Source organism: Hirundo rustica, chromosome 24 (assembly GCF_015227805.2).
Source record: "Hirundo rustica isolate bHirRus1 chromosome 24, bHirRus1.pri.v3, whole genome shotgun sequence".
NCBI classification, from domain to species: domain Eukaryota; kingdom Metazoa; phylum Chordata; class Aves; order Passeriformes; family Hirundinidae; genus Hirundo; species Hirundo rustica.
In genome coordinates this window covers 5,345,131-5,363,855 of record NC_053473.1, presented here as the reverse complement: position 1 = coordinate 5,363,855, position 18,725 = coordinate 5,345,131, and the positions used below count along the sequence as shown (strand labels likewise).

Here is an 18,725-nt window from a genome sequence, read left to right as displayed (position 1 = left end):
AATATTAAGACGCTCGTGCCTCATAAAAGATGAGTTAGAGGCATTCCCCCTGGAATTTTGCTCCTAATGAAAACAGTTCCTCAACTGTTTGAGATCCACACTGGGTCGTTTCCTCCCTGGTGGAAAGCACGGGCAGCACGTGGCTCCTGCACAAAGTGACCAAGCATTAACATTTGAATAAAATAATTCCGTTTCAAAGTGTGCACAAATCCTCATCATTGCCATCTAATCCCAAGCTGCGATGGGATCTGAAATTTGTGGCTGCTCGTTCAGGTGTCTCTCCCTGAGTGGCTCTAACAAGCACAAAATGCCTTCCTCAGCCTCAGGGATTCACTTTTAGCAGGGACACGACTTTGCCCTCCTCTAAAACATTTCTTCCCTGCTTTTTAAATGACTTTATAACCAAGGAAAGGATTTCCCTTTTTTTTTCTTTTCTTGCTGCATGTCAGAAAGAAAAAAAAAAAAAAAAACCAAAACCAACCCCAAAACAATTCTGCTGGCTCAGGGAGGAGCTGGTACAAGGAGAGCTGCTCTCTGGAGCTCCATCAGAACATCCCTGATCGCACCATCACCTCCCTGCAGCATCTCAGCGCAGCGGGGAGGGAGGACAGGGGGAAAGCTGCCAGCGACCAGGGGATTCACCCCACACAGAGCAATCTGACAACACCCAGACCCCTCCAGGTGCAGCCCCTCTCCTGGCCCCGGCCCTTTGAACCTGGATCCCCCAGTCGTGAGGAGCAGCCAGGAAATCTCTCAGCAGAGCCAGAGAGCCTGGAAATCTCAGTGCTGGGGGCTCCACGGGGTTCTGTGCCTCCGAGAAGAACAGAAGGCATCAGATCACTGCCATCATTCTGCCTCGCCCAGCACCAGCCTCCCGTGGGCTGCCAGCCATCAATTCCCATCGTAATCACTTGGGTTGTGCTTTTTCGGGGTGGGCAGCACCCCGGGGCAGGAGCAGAGCTGGCACAGAGCAGAGCCAGGCTTAATGGGGATTGATCCCCGCTCTGTGCAGCGGCAGCACTCGCTGGCAACCCCTCCAGACATGCTGGTGAATAACTAAACAAACAAAGAAATACAGAGAGAAATAAAGCCAGCGTCAACTCAGCCGTTTCAGGGAGGAATTTGTTCACAGAAAGGGCGGCCAGGCCTTGGCAGGGGCTGCACGGGGAGGTTTGGAGTGCCCATCCCTGCGGGTGTCCCAGGAATGCTGGATGTGGCACTCAGGGCTGGGCACGAGGTGGGGATTGGGCATGGGGTGGAGCCGAGGATCCCGGAGGGATTTTTGGTGATGGAGGTGATGGTCCTGCAGGGATTTTTGGTGATGGAACCAGTGATCCTGCAGGGATTTTTGGTGATGGAGGTGATGGTCCTGCAGGGATTTTTGGTGATGGAACCAGTGATCCTGCAGTGATTTTTGGTGATGGAAGCAGTGATCCTGCAGGGATTTTTGGTGATGGAAGCAGTGATCCTGCAGGGATTTTTGATGATGGAACCAGTGATCCTGCAGGGATTTTTGGTGATGGAACCAGTGATCCTGCAGGGATTTTTGATGATGGAACCAGTGATCCTGCAGGGATTTTTGGTGAAGGAACCAGTGATCCTGCAGGGATTTTTGGTGATGGAACCAGTGATCCTGCAGGGATTTTCCAGCCTAAGGGATTCTGGGATTCTGTGCTCAAGGATGCTCCCAGACAAACCCTTGCAGCCCCTCAGCCTGCCAGCCTCACTGCACCAGCAGCAGCCCTGGAATCCCTGCGGCTCAGGACTGGGGCAGGAGCAGCTCAAAGCCCCGAAGCAGCTCAGATCCCATCGCTTCCAGCCGGGAACAAGCAGGTACAACTCTTCCCCAAGCGCTGATACCAATCTCTGCTCAAGGGCAGAAAAACCCGAGCTCCTCCCGGCGCTCCAACCTCCTGTCCCCCACCCCGGCAGCACGGGGCTGAGCTCCGTGCGCTCCGGAGCACATTCCCGAGGGAATGGAGCTGGAATGCCGCGGGCAGGGCAGCGGGCACTCACCTGGCGCTCTGCCATCACGTACAGGTACTTGTGGTCGATGGAGAAAGCCATGTCCCGCAGCACCGGGCTCCCGTCCTTGAACACCGTCACCACCTCGTACTGGATGCCGCCCTGGGGAGGGCCATCTGCCCGGATCTGCAAGGAGCAAACACACCTCAGAGGGGGCCCCGCGGCAGCCAAATGCCGGCTTTATTCCGGGGGATGGCGGGGCCAGCGAGGGAGGAGGAGGAGGGCGAGGTAGGAAAAGGAATTAATTCAAAGAACTCAGCTCCGAGCTGGAGACAGAGCAGAGGCAGCAGGCAGCAGCAGGGGCTGGGGCAAAGGTTCTGTCTCCAGAACCTTGGCTGTTGCCGTGATTTTGCCAGTCCAGGAGAAATAATGAGAGAGTTTTGTGGTTGCGAGGTGAGCACAGAGACCGCCAGTGAGCGACGATTGGCCATCCAGGGGGAAGGGGAATTGTAAACTTTTAAGATTCTCTCTAAAATAAGCCTGAAAGGAGACCACAAAACTCTACAGCCAACAGCAAAGCCAAGATACTGCAGAGGTGTTTTTTAATCCTCTAGACACCTATGGAGTGACACTTGGACAATCTCCATCACCTCTTCCTGCCACGGAATCCTCCTGGAGCATCAGCCCTGCTTAAAACCTGGAGATGCTGCTGCCAGTTTCCTGCCGGCAGGATTCAGCCCGGCAGAGCCAGCCCGGCCCGTTCTGCTGGGCTCTGACACAGCAGCACACGGCCCGTTCACCTGGGGCTCTGAGCATCCCTCCATCCCTCCAAAACAACTCCCTGCTCCCGCAGGAAAACCTGCGCGGGCTGTGGCAAACGCCATCCCCGCCAGCAGCCGCTGCTGTTGAGGAAACAAACACCTTCTCTTCCCAAAGTTAATAATTGATGGCCTCGGGGGCTGCGCGAGGGGAAGGGAGGAGGATAAACAAACTCCTTGCATTGTCTTTCCCGCCGGGATTTGCATATTTGGAGAGCCGATGGATGGCGACGCGGGGTGTGCGGGGCTGGTGGAGCCGGGGGCCGGCAGCGACAGCGCTGCTGGGCCAAGGAGCCGGGAATGTGCCGGGAATGTGCCAGGGAATTACCGGGAATGTGCCGGGAATGTGAGGGAAATGTACCAGGGAATTACCGGGAATGTGCCAGGGAATTACCGGGAATGTGCCGGGAATGTGAGGGAAATGTACCAGGGAATTACCGGGAACGTGCCGGGAATTGCCAAGGATGTGCTGGGAATGTGCTGGGATGTGCCGGGAATTGCCAGGGATGTGCTGGGATGTACCGGGATGTGCCTGGAATTGCTAGGAATGTGCCGGGGCATTGCCGGGAATGTGCTGGGAATGTCCTGGGAATTGCCGGGAGTGTGCTGGGATATGCCGGGAATGTGCCAGGAATCGCCCGGAATGTGCCAGGGCATTGCCGGGGATGTGCCGGGATGTGCCGGGACGTGCTGGGAATTGCCGGGGATGTGCCGGGAATTGCCGGGAATCTCCGGGGATGTGCCGGGATGTGCCGGGAATCTCCGGGGATGTGCGGGGATGCTCCTGCTGCCCATCCCGCAGAGGGAACAGGCCCTGAGAAGAGCTCCAATCCCAGAGATTCCGTGTGCTCCAGCCGCTCTCCGGGCCGTGCTGCCCCGGCCCTTTCTGCTCCCCTTTATTCCCGACCTGGCTGAGAAATGGAGCCAAAGCCGCGAGAACCCGGAGCCCAAACCTCGGGAAGAGGCGGGATGGAGCACACGAAGGGCTGGCTCATTTTCCTGGTTCGTGTCCCCAGGAGGTACCAGAGCAGGTTGCTAAGCATCTCATGATTTATCTGAGGAACGAGCCAGCTGGAAATACCGGGAGTTCTTCACACCCCGAGAGCAGAGACGCTCCCCTGCACCCTCCTCCGAATAAATCCTCCCCTTGGAAAGAGCCCCGGTGCCTCCTGCCGTGCGCAGACATGTCGGGGACGCACAAACACGTTTATTTTCTGGATTTCTCTCTTTTCCCCTTTATCTCCGGTGTTTTCGACGCTGTAAAAGAACATCAGGTGGGAATGCGAGCGGTCTGTTGAACACCCACGGTCAGGCACAGGAGCCTCTGGCAGGATTAAGCTGCCAGCTCCAAAGCCCTGAATTTTCAGAAAGCAAAATCCCCCAAAAGGCAGAAGGTCAAATCCTGCTCCGATTCCACCTGTGAGAATTAGGATCATCAGAGCCTCGGTGAAATACCGGGAATTAGGGAAAAATCCACACCAGGATGAGCCCAGTGCCTCACCGGGCGGTGCCACCTGAGCCACCCACACTGCTCTGGGAGCCACCAGCCTGCACCGGGGACAGAGGGACAAAAATCACCCGAGGAGCAAACAGCAGGAGCCCTGGGCTGTCAGGGATCCGCAGGCAGCACCACTGATTAATGGCCAGACTGGAATGGAGGCGCCGGACATGAAGGATCAGCAGCCTTTGTGAAAAACAACTGTTTTCCAGAGTTCCCTCAGGGCACCGGCGGCTCGTTAAATTGAGCTTCTTTCTAGTAATGAGGTCAGACAGGGCTAATAAAGAGAGATACCACTGGACAAGGCTGGAGCAGCCCAATTCCAACTGGGAATTGCAGCTCTGGGTTGGAGACAGCGCCGGGCGCCCGATGGCTCCTCCAGCCTGGATCGGGGCTTGGAGCTGTGCCTGGGATGGGAGCCTCGGGACACGGCACGGGGTGCTGGGCGCTGCCTGCGCCCTCCTGCCCCCGCAGAGGCCAGGGAGCAGCCCTGGGGCGCTCAGGGGTCTGTCACGGGGAGGTGGCTCGGGGGACAGGACAAGGGGACAGCAGAGCCCGCTGCCCCCCTGCCTGGGTGGGTGTGGGACCCCCGGAGCCCCCTGCCCACAGCCCGGGGCTGAGGAGCACCCACTGGCACCAGGATGCTCCGCTGCATCTCTTGCTCAGGGCTCGGTTTCCATGGAAACAAATGATGATGTCAGAGAAGAGCGATGATTCCTGTGGACGAGGAAGGAGAAAGGGATCATCTCACACAGCAGGAAGCTTCTTGTTGACGTTTGGAGAGGGAAATCATTCCTCTTCCTCACGTGTGGGTGCCTCCTGGGGCCAGACAACTCCTGAGCTGTCCCTGGAGCAGCGGCGTGGGACCAACCCTGCGCCTCCTGCCCATCCTGAATCCAGGGCTCATCCCAAATCCAGGGCATGTTCCGAATCCAGGGCTCGTCCCAAACCCAGGGCTCAGCCTGGCATGGTGATGGGGCAGAGGGAGGCAGAGGGATGGGGCTGGGTCCTATTTTGTTCCGTCCCCTCGCTCTCCCTTTTCCTCTCCTGACAGGATGATGGGATTGGGAAGGGTTCAGCAGAGCGGCACAGAGGGAAGCAGGGTGGGGCACAGGTGTGGGAAGAGGCACCTCAGTGAGCTGGAAACTGGGCTCAGAGGGACAGCAGATCCCAGGAGGGCACAGCACGGGCTGCCACCCTCGGACATGAACCCTGGGAGCTGCCCGGGCCAGATCCAGCCCTTCCCTCCTGCTGGATGTTTACAAATCCCTCCTGAGAAGCGCCTAATGACATAATCTGCAAATCCAAACTCATCCCTGGCTCGCAGGGCCGTGGGCAGCCCCTCGTGGAGGAGCGGGACGTGCTGGGTGCAGGGAGCTGCAGCCCTGCAGCGCCGGGCTCGCACTGAGCTCTCTAATACCCCCAGAATGCAGCTGCAGGCTAAGCTGGGCTTTATCGGCAGAGATTAGCGAAATTCCGAGTTGTGCCACTCCGATGTCACCACAAAGCCACTCGGGGATCTCATCTGAGGTGAAGCCCCACCACACCTCTTGCAGGACAGTTCCCCTCAGGTGCTGTGCCCAGCCAGCGCTGGGATATCTCTGCATTCCCCTTCCAGCCCCTCCCAGCAGGCTCTCATTAGAAAACACGGAATCTCTTTGCAGGAACTTTCCATGATTAAATTACCTGTCTGTTTTCATTAGGGGTGTTTCCACCAGGCTGACTCAGGATGGAGCTCCTGATGCCAGAAGAAAAACAGCTGAATAAGTCCACGCACGAGGGCACTGATTCCCCACCCTGGGTCCTGCAGCAAGGCCACCCATTAACTCCTCCAGAGCTGCAGGTGCCTGATGGCTCCCCAAGCACTCTGGGCTTCCACTTCCATGTGGAAAGAGCCAGGGAGGCAAGGGAAGCGTTCCTGAGAGGGTTCCCAGGGCCAGGAGCAGCAGGCACTGCCTGAACTTGCTGATTTTTGTGATGGCAACGAGGTGCAATCCTGGGCCTGCGTGATACTCCTGGTCCTGCATCCTCTGACACCCACAGCAACCTCCAGGAGGGGAGAATCCACAAGTGGAACTGCAAATTATCAGCCCAGGAGTTTCCAAGAGCCCTTCAGGCCCTCTGTGAAATTCTGGGAGCGAAGTAACCCCAGACTCGCTGCTGACATTTCCAGGTTGTTACTCAACCCAGAGGAGCGGGGAGGTTCTGAGGATCATTCAGCCAGTCCACCCCACGTCTGGGATCTGAATTTGCTAATGCAGGTGTTCCAGGGCCCCCAGCACGATCCCTCACCACGTCCCCACCCATGGGAGAAGCCCCAGAAAACTTTACCTGCACGCCCATGCTGCAGGCAGGAACACCAGGAATGGGACTGGGCTCTGCACGGGAAATCTCCCCCTCGGAATTCAAGTGAAATAATAATCCCATTAAATATCTTTCCTTTAAATCATAGATGTGTCTGTGAGAAAGTTAATGACAAACCTTACATGCACATTCAATTCAAATCAGCACATCCAATTAACTTCATTACCTTCAGGCTCCCTCATCTCCCAGTCTCTTTCTCTCCTGTCACATTTTCTTTATGCATTTCTCCCAAATTAGGACGGAATGGATCTGTCACAGTGGGCATCACCTCTGTCTTTGCCCCAAAGCCTCGATGGATGGGTTCCCTGCTGGAACTCACGGCCGGGAGAAGAGGCTGGGAGCAAAGCAGCTCCTGGAGAACAACTCTGGTCCCTGAGGGAGGAGAAAATCCATCCTTTCCTGAATTACACTGCCCAGCTAAACGTTAAACACCCTCACTAATCACTGCTGGGGGTGCTCTTGCAAAACCCCGGGGAGAAAATGTGCACCAAGCCTGGATTTCAGGTCCCTGGCACTTTGGTGGGATCATCCCGAAGTGACACCTTGGGGATATCCCAGATATCGTCCCAACACCGCCCCAGCTCCCCCTGCCCTCCGGGACTGCCCCACAGGTCCCCTCTCACTTGGATCCCGCCTTTCCCGATGCGTTAAATTGCCCTCGGCTCCGACAATTCCTCCCGCCCCTCCCGGGGTCTGCAGACCCCGCTGGCTGTGCCGCCGGCTGCCTCTGGATTCCTGGGGATGGGCAGAGGGGAGCAGGAGTGGGGCACACACGGGCCAGGGGGAGGCAGGGGGGCTCCAGCCCCTGCTCATCCCCCCTGCCCCACATTACTGATAGCTCCGAGGGCTCAGAGAATCCAGGAGCATCTCTGGTTTCTATTTCTCACCCACTCGTGCTTCCCCTCCTTTCTGTTTTGTCTCAGCGTGGAAAGGCGCAGCCCGGGCAGCTGCAGCTCCCCAGAGGAGCCAGGAGGCAGAGGAGGTGCCGGGCTCATCGGGGGGCACCGAGAGCCCCCCGGGCTGTGCCTGCTGCGCTGCGCCCACACGCTGCTGGTGACGCAGCAAACAAACCAACAAACAAACCAGCAGACACAAATGAACTCGCACCTCCCGCGTCTCCAGCGCCGGGGTGGGTGGCTGCTCCTCCAGGGAAGGATTCCTGCCCGTGACAAGTGGCTGCAGCCTGCCCAGGCTGAAACAGAGACCTGAACACTCCATCTTGGCATTTCTGAGAGTGAGCTCGCCCCCGGGGAGGGCCGGCGAGGTTTTGAAATACAAAACAAATTATTAACAACAGTTCCTTGCCTGGTAGAGCTCAAACCACACTCAACAGGCTGTTGCACCAAATGAATTCCGGGCGTCCCATCCCTGGAGGTGTCCAAGGCCAGGCTGGAGAGGGCTTGGAGCAGCCTGGGACAATGGGAGGTGTCCCTGATGAGCTCTAAGGTCCCTCCAGCCCAAAGCATCCTGTGAGCCTGAGATCTGGGTCACTGTGCCCTGCCTGAGGACACCCAGCTGCCGCACCAAGGTCAAGGAGCAGCTCTGGGGTGCACCCACAGTGTTGGATCCACCAGGAGAAGAGATTCCATGAACATTTATTCCATGAGCACAGTTCTTCCATGAGCACAGTTCTTCCCATTCCCTCAAGGAAAGACATCGGGAGAAGGATCCCTTGCTGCCTTCCTGCAGGGTTCTGGAGGCGAAGGAGCCAATTGCTGTGGCGAGGCAGCAGCTCAGACACCCTGACAGGACAAACCCTGAAGAGAAATTCCCACTGGAGAGGTTCTTCCCTTCTCCAGGCCTTTCTTTCCTTCTCCCAGGCTGCTCCCTCCACCCTTGTGGGGAGCTGATGGTGCGGGATGGAGCAGGGAGGAGGGTACAGAGGCACCACGCAGAGCCTAATCAGCAGACCCATGTCTTTAATTTATTGCTGCATGAGAGGCTCGTTTGGAACAAAGCTGCCAGTTCGGGAGATCGTTCCTTGAAAAGACTTTTTATTTGAAAAGCTGTCAGCTCACACCTTGTCACAGCCCTACTTGCAGCAGCAGAACTTCAATAACATGCCACCTCATGCAAATGAGCTGCTAATTAATTAAGTAGTATTCTTCCGGGGATGGATTCATTAAAATGAAATTTGGGCTGGCGAGCTTGGATTGCTTTGGATGGTGCTTTAAATCAGCAGCATTGTCTTTTCCTGGTGGCCCGGCTCTCCCTCCCATCCGGGGGGAAGCTCCTTCCCATTCTGTGCCCCCAGGAAAGCTCTGCACGCCCTGGTGCTGGAACCGAGCCCTGCAAGGCACAGCCCAGCCCTAAATCAGCTAAAACCAGCGGTGAGGTGTAGGAGATGATGCACGGGGTGCCCAATAGATTTTCTTCCACAGCACTGAGGAAATCCGGCGCAGGAGAGGGCTCAGCACAAAATCAGGAGGAGAAGGCTGTGAATGTGGGGGGCTCCAGGGGCCAGGGGATGCGGAGAAGGAGCAGGGCTGCTTTCTTTTGGGGCACTTGGTGCAAAGAGACCGTTGCTGGGGACTCAGGGGCAGCCTGGCACCTTCCAGCAGCATCAAAGACAGCCCCACAGAGGTGGGAACACACAGGGTCCCGGGGGGTTCCTGCCCAGCAGGAGGAGAGCTCAGGGCACAAACCCTCTCTAATCTGTCCCCAGTGAAGAGCCCCAGCCAGCAGGGATGTCCTCTCCTGTTTGGAGTTTTTGGTGAGACTTCAAAAACAACATCTCCTGAGTTTTATTGACCCTGACGTTGGAGCAGGAAAGAGCCAGGAACTCCAACACTTTCCCTCTGTTCAACAATCCCCTTCTCCCTTCTCCCTCCCGTCTGATTTTTGAGGAGTTGTCTCGCTGCTTCTCGGGCACTGGGAATCATTGTTAACAGCGCTGCTCTGCTCCAGGCTTTACATTTTGCAAGGAAACCATCAAAGGGATGAAGCTCTGGCCTCCCAGAGGCAGGAACGAGGTGGGTGTTGCTGTGCCACAGGCTCAGCACGCTGCTCCTCAGCCCCTGCTCAGCTCCAGCCCAGCCCCTGCCCTCCCAGCAAATGAAAGCACAGGCCAGGAAAGAGTGGGACAGCTCCAGGAGCAGGCACAGAAGGGATTTTATTCCTAAGCAGCCTGTTCTCCGTGCCCTGCCGGCCTTGAGCAGGGTTAGCTGAGGGAACACAGCCCAGGCTGCCCTCAAACCCCGCGTCACTCCCTGCCCTTCCTCGCTCTCTGCCCTCGTTCTCCCAGCTGCCCTGACCCACAGCAGGAGCCCAAAGGGACAGGACAGAACCCCCAACTCCCCGGCTCTGCCTGCAGGACACGGGGAGGGATGAGGGAGGTGTGGGCAGCACTTGGGGAGAGAAAAACCGCCCAAGTGAAGGAAAACAGGGCTGAGCCTCAGTGACCGACAGCAAACATGAGAGCAAGCCCAGAGCTGGTGTTATCCTGGTGTTATCCAGGGCCAGGGAGGTACCAGGGATCTGCTTGTCACAAACCATTTGCTGCTCTCGCCCAAAGCCCCCAAAATAGCCCAGCATCTGTGTTATCTGTCCACACCTCACCTGTGCCCTTCCAGCTGGATAACCCTGCACAGCCCCGCGTCAGGCTCGCTCTCCCCGCCAACATCCTCCTCCAGCACTGCATTTCACAGCTGAAGGGATTGGTCTTGCTTAGTTTGCTTTGTTGACCTTGAGTGGCCGTGTAAAATGGCATCAAAAGCCACTTAGACAAGATGGTCTAATGCGAAGTTTGCTCTAAACGAGCTCCAGCGAGTCGTGATTCTCCCCAAGGAGGAAAAAACTAAACGACTGTCAAAGATTGCCACACAAAAAAACCCTGTTTCGCCAAAGCCAGGGCTTCCAGCTGATCAGGTGGGAGCCACAGAGTTCCTCAGGAAATATTATTCTCTTTCCTTTCTGAAAACATCGTGTAAGTAATATGTTTCAAATGGCTTCGATTTCCTGCCCAGCACCTCCCGGGAATGCTGGAACACGAGCCAGACTCCGAGCTGCCGAAGGCCAAAACCCAGAAGGAAATAAGGGAATCTAAATTTTATTGTCTTTGGGGTTTATAAACCTGCAGATAAATCCTGCCTGCTGCTTCTGCTCTGCTCTGGGTCACGCAGGAGCACTCAGGTGAACAAGGGGGCCGCGCATATTTTTGGTTTCACTTGTGCATGCAGAGCCAGTCATTACTGATCAGAGCCAACCTCCCTTGGGCAGGGGATGTGAGAAAATCACAGAGCTTAGCTCAGACCCCGGGAAATGAGGCTGTGTCCTGTCACTGCTGTCCCCCAGGTCACTGCTGTCCCCAGGTCACTGCTGTCCCCTGTCACTGCTGTCCCCCAGGTCACCGCTGTCCCCTCCAGGTCACTGCTGTCCCCCCGGTCACTGCTGTCCCCTGTCACTGCTGTCCCCCAGGTCACCGCTGTCCCCCCCAGGTCACCGCTGTCCCCTCCAGGTCACTGCTGTCCCCCAGGTCACCGCTGTCCCCCCCACGTCACTGCTGTCCCCCAGGTCACTGCTGTCCCCCAGGTCACTGCTGTCCCCCAGGTCACCGCTGTCCCCTCCAGGTCACTGCTGTCCCCCAGGTCACCGCTGTCCCCCCCACGTCACCGCTGCCCAGCAGGACGCAGAGCTGCAGGTGGGAGTGGGCATTTTTTGGTCAGGAGTTGGGGCAGAGTCTGACAGAACACTGGGTCTGTCCCCAGCCCGTCCCTGCCGCTGCCCGGACAGAGGCTGGGCTGGGGCGTGTGAGCACAGAGAGCCCCGGGCGAGGTGGCACTGCCCCACGGTGCCTTCGGCTCTGCCCTGCCCCTGCAGCCAGGCTGGGCTCTGGGCAAGCTCAGAGCAGGGACAGGCTCCGTGTTTGGGGCTGCTTCATCATCTCTGGGCGCGCAGGAGCTGCAGCAAATGTGTCTCCTGCAGGAAGGCACCAGGCAGGACCAACAGAGCTGGCTGGAGCCCAGGGACATTTGCTGGTACATTCCCTGTCCTGGAAGCATTAAAGACTCCTGATGGGAGGCTCTACAATATAAATCCCTGGGGCTGAATCTCTCCCTGTCTGCTCATTCCTGCCCCAATCTCCGTCAGACAGAGGTTTGAGGTAGCTCAGGCCCCTGGTGTGTGAGGAAAGCTCCTCCTGCCCCTCTGAGCTGCTTGCCCGGCGCTATTCTGGGGCAGATCAAGGATAAAAATAAAAATAAAAAGCAAAATCTCTTCCATCTCCGCACTGCAACTCCCTAAGCCTTTGGCACGTTCGCTTTCCAGCATCTCGGAATTAATCAGCAGATAAGCAGATGAGCTGGCTCTGAACAATCTGTGTATGCAACACATGGAGCGCTGCTCGGCACTGGGGTTTGCTGGGCTGGGCTCAGAGCACGCGTCTGTCCCTGTCCCTCTGTCCCTGTCCCTCTGTCCCTGTCCCTCTGTCCCTGTCCCCTGTCCCTGTCCCTCTGTCCCTGTGCCTCTGTCCCTGTCCCTCTGTCCCTGTCCCTCTGTCCCTGTCCATCCCTGCCCCAGGAGGGCTGGAGCTGCATCGGGCAGGGAGGAAGGCTGCTCTCCTTGCTGGTCCTCAAACACCCAAATCCAGGGTTTAATTCCAAATCCAGCTGGGGAAGGAGGCATCTGCAGGAGTTGGGGCCCTGCTGCTGAACCACTCGGGACTCAGGATGGGGTTTAACCCTTGAAGCGCTGTGAAACTCCCTGCGGAGCACCCACAGCCCACTCCTGTCCTGGCAGAGCCCTCAGCAGACACAGAGCTGCCCTCTCCATGCCACTCACAGGGAAAACGCATTGCAGAGAGGGGAGGGGACGCGCCCCAGGCCTCGTGTGCTGTCCTTGGTGGCAATCACAGCGACGCTTCGCTGATGCCGCAGCTCTTTGTTGGTGGCCACGGGCGCTGCTGGCACGGGGACGCAAGGACAGATGGAACAACGGCACGGGGTGACCCGGACAAAGCGCACCAGGGACGTCAGACACCCCCAGACTGGGAGGAGGGAGGGGAATGGGGCTGTGGCTGCAGGGCTGGAGCTGGAAATGGGTTTGGAAGGTGCCAGCAGCACAGCCTGGTCCAGCAGGACACAGCAGCCTGAGCCTGGCCTCGTGCTGGAAGGTTCTGCTCCTAGCTCCTGGGGAAGAGGAGGAGCAGAGCTGCCCCAGAGCTGTCAAACCCCACAGGGCAGAGCAGGACAGAGGCAGCTCTGCCTCCAGCACAGCTCATCCCTCCTTGGGCCCAAAATCAGCAGCAGCAGAGGGGTTCAGGCTGGGTGCAGGGATGGGAGAGACAAAGCTCCAGCACATTCCTGCTCTCGCTTCCATAATTGACCTGTAGATAAACACATGGCTTCCGCCTTAATCCCCCGCAGCCTCGTGAACGTCAGCCGCGCTAAATTTTTCATGTAATTAAGAGAAAAACCCTAATCCAGTGTAATTAGCTCCCTGATTGCCAACGTCAGGCAGCAAAGCGGTGTTTGAACAGCAATTCAGGTCTGGCTGGTTAGGCAAATACTGCGTGTGTGGTTCAGTAACTCAACACTGGGACAGCTCCCCCCGTGCTGTCCTCACGGGCTGCTTCCCTAAACAGCTCCGAGTGCTTTCATTATTCCAGCGGCCTCATCTCCCTCGGACTGCTGCTCCACCGAGCTCCAGTTACATCCCCGAGGGGCTGGGCACCAGACAAGGCCAGCAGCTCCCCCAGGACCCGCTGTGTGCCGGTGTTGGAGCGGTGCCCCACACCCCGCCCGCGCCCGGCTCCGATCACACCGAGATTTCGGGGCAGCACCACCCCTGCCTGCCTAAATTTGGCATCTGAGAGTCACAACTGAGACAGGCCCCCATGGAGAAGCCGTCTCCTCGTGAGGGATGCTCGGCACCGACACCACAACCGGGCAGAGCTGGAGGCGACCGCACCTACGAGGGGTTTTAGGGTGCGGAGCAAAATTTAGCCTGGATGGCTCGCAGGGATATTTTTTTCTCTTTCATTCATATACATGAAGGCAAAATTTTAGGAGTGAAGTGTTTGAATTTTGGGAAGGGGAAGCAGATGGGAGAGGAACAGAGAACGTGGATGTGTGTGCCAACGGGGAGGAAGAGAAACCAAGAAAGCACGGGGAGAAGAAACCTTCCCTCAGCCATTTCATCCATCCCCAGCAACGAGGAGCCGAGCTGCCGAAGCCACTGTCAAAGATTTCTGTTTTCTTCCTAAAATTCACCTGTGACAAACTACAGACGCCTCCAGCTCTCGACAGTCACACCTTCATCTTCAGACTTAACACCAGCCTCCCGAAACACGGGCTTGAAAGCGATATTATTGCAGGAGCATTTGTTGGAGTGTCTCAAGGAGGATTTTATTCCTCGTCCTAGGCAGTGTCACAAAGGGTTTCTCTGCTCTTGGAGAAAGGTCTTGGTCTCTGTTTTGCCAGTTTTGGTTGCTGCTGCTGTAGAGGCTGAGTTTTTGTGCCTGGGAGGCTGCAGAGCCCCAGAACCAGCCCCTGTCGTGTGAGGAGCGAGCTCAGAACCACCACACAGCCCTGGCCCCGCAGCCTGAGCCCTACAGAACGCTGGTTCTGCTGCTGGGGCAGGTCATAGCCAGCCCTGGGTGTCTGTGCAGCTCTCACTCAGTCCTGGCTCAGGCTGTGCCCCCTTTGGGCTCCAGGCTCTGGTGCCAGCCCTGCTCCTCTGTCCCCTCCTCATCCCCCTGCCCCAGAGCAGACCAGCAGCTGGCAGAGCAGGCTGCTCCTTCATGGCAAAGCCAGGGAGAATTCTCTGGGCAAAAATGAGTGAAAATTTATCAATTCAAAGCTCCTTTTAAAGAGAGGCTGCTGAGGAGGGTGAGCCCAGCTGCTTGCTGGCCTTGCTAAGCCAGCTCCTGCTCCTGCCTGCCTTCGGACCCAGGCTGTGCTCCGTGGGCAGCGCTGGGGGAGAACCAGGCTGGGCCAGAGCCTCCTGCCTGGATGGCAGCACATCAAGATGGATTTCAGCAGCAGCAGCAGCAGCAGGGATCTGGCACAGCCTGGTGCTCTGCCATCGCTCCCTTTGCACGGAGACGGCGCTTCCAGCCAAACCCAGCCCTGTCCCTCAACGCCTCGCACAGGAGCTGCTCAGAGCCCAGCCCACCACAGCTCCTGGGGACCCTGCTCCCCAAGGCAGTGCTGGAATTCCACGTCTCCTTCAGGAGCTGGGAAGCTGCAGGCACACCCCAGATTGCATTTCCAGCCCCCCAGGCACACCCTAAATTGCATTTCCAGCCCCCCAGGCACGCCCCAAATTGCATTTCCAGCCCCCCAGGCTCTCCCCTTCCCTCTCTGAGCAGGAACAGGGGTGCTCTGGCTGCTGCATTCCAGACAGGAGATCGCATTTGCACGCTGGGGCTGTCAGTGGACGGAATTTTGCTGTCTCCCAGGAATTTTTGCAGCTTTCAGGCAGCTTTGGGGACATTCTTCCTGCCCACACCCCCGGTATCGAGTGTCCCTGGCACGTGAGTCTGTGCTGGCTGCTCCGTGGTGTCTCTGCCTTAAACCCAGCACAAATTCCCCTCTCCATCTCCTGTGCCTGCCCAAAGCCAGGCATCCCAGTGCTCCACGGGGAGCTGTGAGGCGATGAAAGGAGCTGGAGGCAGCTCTGTAGGGGCTGGATGTTTTTTGTTTTCCCCATCTTTTACCCATTTCCCATCCATCAATGCACAATTCCAACTGGTCAGACTGGGAGCTGGGACTGAGGCGCCCACTGGGAACGTGCAGCAGCATCCCAGAGGTGTCTGCTGCTGGCTCTCAGGTGACAGAGCTGCAGCAGAGCCACAGCCCAGCGAGCTGGGGCTGCTCTCAGCCTCTGTTTCACCAGGGGATGGTGGAAGTGTCTCCAGGCAGGCTCGGGAATCTCAGGAGTCTCGGCATTAATTCACGTTAATGAGCACTGGCAGGAGATTTGCAGCCAGCCAGGGAGAGGTGTCAGGGGTGCTGAAAGGGGCAGAGGGAGGTGTTGGGAAGAAAGGGAGATGGTCACAGTCACCTCCAGACAGCTTTGAAGTGACCTGAGGGACACCACCGGGGCCTGGGGCTCCCGTTTTCCACCCCCTGCCCCCAGGAGCTGCGGTTCTAACAAGGGAATTGTTTGAATTGCTCTCACTAAAAAGAGACCGGGTATCAAATGTTCCTAAAGCTTTTAAAACAAGAGCGATAAACTGAGCCAAGGCTCAGAACTGATATGGAAAGTTACCTCCCAGGACAGATTTTCCCAGCGAGGGAGTGCTGGCAGCCGCAGCAGCCTCTGTGCACCACTGCTCAATGTCAGAGGAGCTGAGCTCCTTCCTCTTTCTCTTCCCATTGCTCCAGGACCAGCACAGCCCCCCTCCACACCCACACATCTGCAGAGTGCAATCTGCTAATGATTCCAGGCCTCGTGCTTTGTCACTGCCGTGATTTATTGGTCGTGTCACGGTTTGCGCTCAGCTGTGAAGAAATCTTGCCGTGACCTCAAACCACGAGGCTCCGATTTTCCTGGCGCTGGAGGCCTCTGGCCTGGCCAGCCCAAGCCACCAGGTATTTCCCTGTCTCCTCCTGCATTTTGTGCTCCCAGAGCCCGGCTGGTGCTGCTCCGAGCATCTGGAGTGCTGTGGTTTGTGCCTTCACCAAAGGGCTGCGGCAGCCGCCACAGCCCCCGCTCCCGAGAGGTTCTGTGCCTTGAAAATTGGTTCCAAAGCAGCTTCAAACCCTCCAGTTTTCATTATTAATACGACTCCTTTCATCAGAGTCCACTCATCTTTTCGCTTTCTATTTCTGTCTCTACCCTTTCATTGTTTCCCTGGTGCTTCCATGGGAATGGCTCCGAGACCCCGACCCGGCGGCCGCGGCAGCGCCCGCCCCCTTCCAGCAGCAGGAATTTATTCCATCAAAGCTTCCTCCTCCAATCGAGGGTTGGGGTTTTTTGGTTTTGTTTTTTTTTTTTTTTTTTTCCCTCTTCATTTTAATTCCATCTGTATTTAATCCCAGACAAACACAAACAACGATCTCAGCTCCCTAAGGCCGTCGCTTTCTAAATCAGTTACAGCCAACTCCAATTAGCAGGCGGGCAACATGAGCAGCTCCGTACGCTCCTGGATCTTTGGGAAGGAGACAGCCCAGAAGGTCCTTGTCCCCAGACTGTCCCTTTTTTTTTTCCCTTCTGAAAGACTCGCACCATCATTAGAGTCGCAGGCTCTGCGAGATGAAACACCCTCCCCTTTGCTTCTGCCGCCGCGGGGATGATGTTCCGCGGCCTCATTAATGCTGTTTGTGGTTCTGTGCTCCAGCACCTGAGTCTACCTGCAGGCTTTGATTTATAAGAGGATCCCAAAGGCTCTACAAGCGCTGAAGAGAGACTTTATTGGTCACTTTAGCCTCCCTCTTAGCCTGCACTTGAAACTGCCTCTTAACAGCCTCTCCAAGCCGGGCTGAGGAGAGGCAGCAGCGCCAGCTCCTGCCAGGCACAAACCTGTCCCTCCTCAGGGCGTGAGAGGATCTCTCAGGGACACCCTGGGGAAGCCTCTCCCTTCTCGGGCCATGGCAGCATCTCCTGGAATCCCCCAGCCCCCAGAGGAACTCAGCACATCCAACAGACGCAGCTCGTGGAATTATTTGGTCGAACCCGACTGTGAGGAGTTCACCATCCTCAGATGCTTTTGGTGGGAATTGTCTGATCCTGCAGCCTGGTGGGATTTTCCTGGAATTACCCAGACAGGCACTTGTTCTTTAGGGCTCAGAGCTGGTGGTGCCGCCTGCTCTGCCAGGGCTCTGCTGGGCTGCTCCCCCTCGCTGCTGGGTGTCTGGAGGGTGCTGGGGGCACTGGTGGAGCTCAGCCCGTGGTCCCCTGGCTGAAGGGACGCGCCCAGGCAGGGCACACTCACGCTGTCCCCACACAGCCGTCCCTCCCTCCATTAGGGAGCTATTTCAGGCAAGGATTTCAGATGAAAATCTGTACTTTATTAATTACGGGTCTGCTTTGCTGCTGGACTCTTTAATGTGTTTGCCAGCTGTGTCAATCCGAGCCATGAGGGGAGCCATTAAACCCAACGGCCTGGAGCGTGTCACGTCCCTGCTGGGACACATCTGTCCCCAGGGTCAGCCCGGGGGTGGGGGCCGTGGCCAAAGCTGCCGTCCCCCCTCCCCTGTGGAACACAGAATCACTCAGGCTGCAAAAGACCTCCAAGATCATCAAGCCCAACCTTCCACCAGTGCCACCATGCCCACCAAGCCACATCACAGTGCCACCTCTTCTCCTTGTGTGAACTCTTCCAGGGACGGTGGCCTCACCACTTCCCCGGGCTGTGGGCCTGGTATTTCTGGGTCTAAGAGATTTTACCCTGCCAGCAGCTGCTAACTTTTCCCCAAGGGAAAATTTCTCAAGAAAGACTCTTCTCAAAGCAATCTTGGCAAACAACTCTCCTTTCTCAAAACAATCCTTCTCCAGGTGGTGTTTTGCTGTTTCTCTGGTTTCACCAATGGGATCAGAGAGGTGTCGTTCCTGTTCACCAATCATGTAAAGTCTGTACCAGAACACCTTACAAAAAGTGCTAAGAATTAGACAATAAAGCCTTTTCTATGCTCTTTGCCTGCTGAAACATTTGGCATTGGAGTCTCTCATCTTTCTTTCATGTCCTACAACGATACTGCGGAGCTCTTCCGATGTCTGACCGCCCTTCCAGGGAAGAAATTTTCCCCAATATCCAACATATCCCCTCTGTCCCTAGCAAGGGCCGCGGTGGCAGTGGCAGTGGAGGCTGTGCCCAGCCCAGGGCAGTGCAGGATGGCACAAGGTCCATCTGGAGACGCCGCCGGCTTTCTCTGTCCTTCCCAGTGGCTGGCAGGGAATGCACGGAGGCAGATCCGGCGCTGCTGGGCTCCAGCGCAGCGTGCTGCCAGCGGCTGTCAAAGGGACAGACGAGGATGGGACACAAGATCACTCGTGTTGCTGCAAACCCCCTCCCCAGCCACGTTTCCCCAGCTCAGCGCCCAGGCTCGCTCTGCACCGACAATCCCGCAATTCCTCCGCTCATCTCCCGTTGCACGCACGCAGCTCCCAGCAGCCAGGGAAAGGATTTCCTCCGTTCA

General features: G+C 57.0%; 1 protein-coding gene across 7 annotated transcripts in view; it reads right to left on the bottom strand.

Moving 5' to 3' along the window:
- The window catches only part of PLXNA2 (plexin A2), a 155,847-nt gene that overhangs the window by 91,956 nt on the left and 45,166 nt on the right, over positions 1 to 18,725 (bottom strand). For all 7 annotated transcript variants that reach the window (XM_040085413.2, XM_040085411.2, XM_040085410.2 and 4 more), the window contains exon 4: positions 2,017 to 2,151. In XM_040085413.2, coding sequence (XP_039941347.1) covers positions 2,017 to 2,151 — 135 coding nt within the window. The remainder of the gene's footprint in view (positions 1 to 2,016; positions 2,152 to 18,725) is intronic.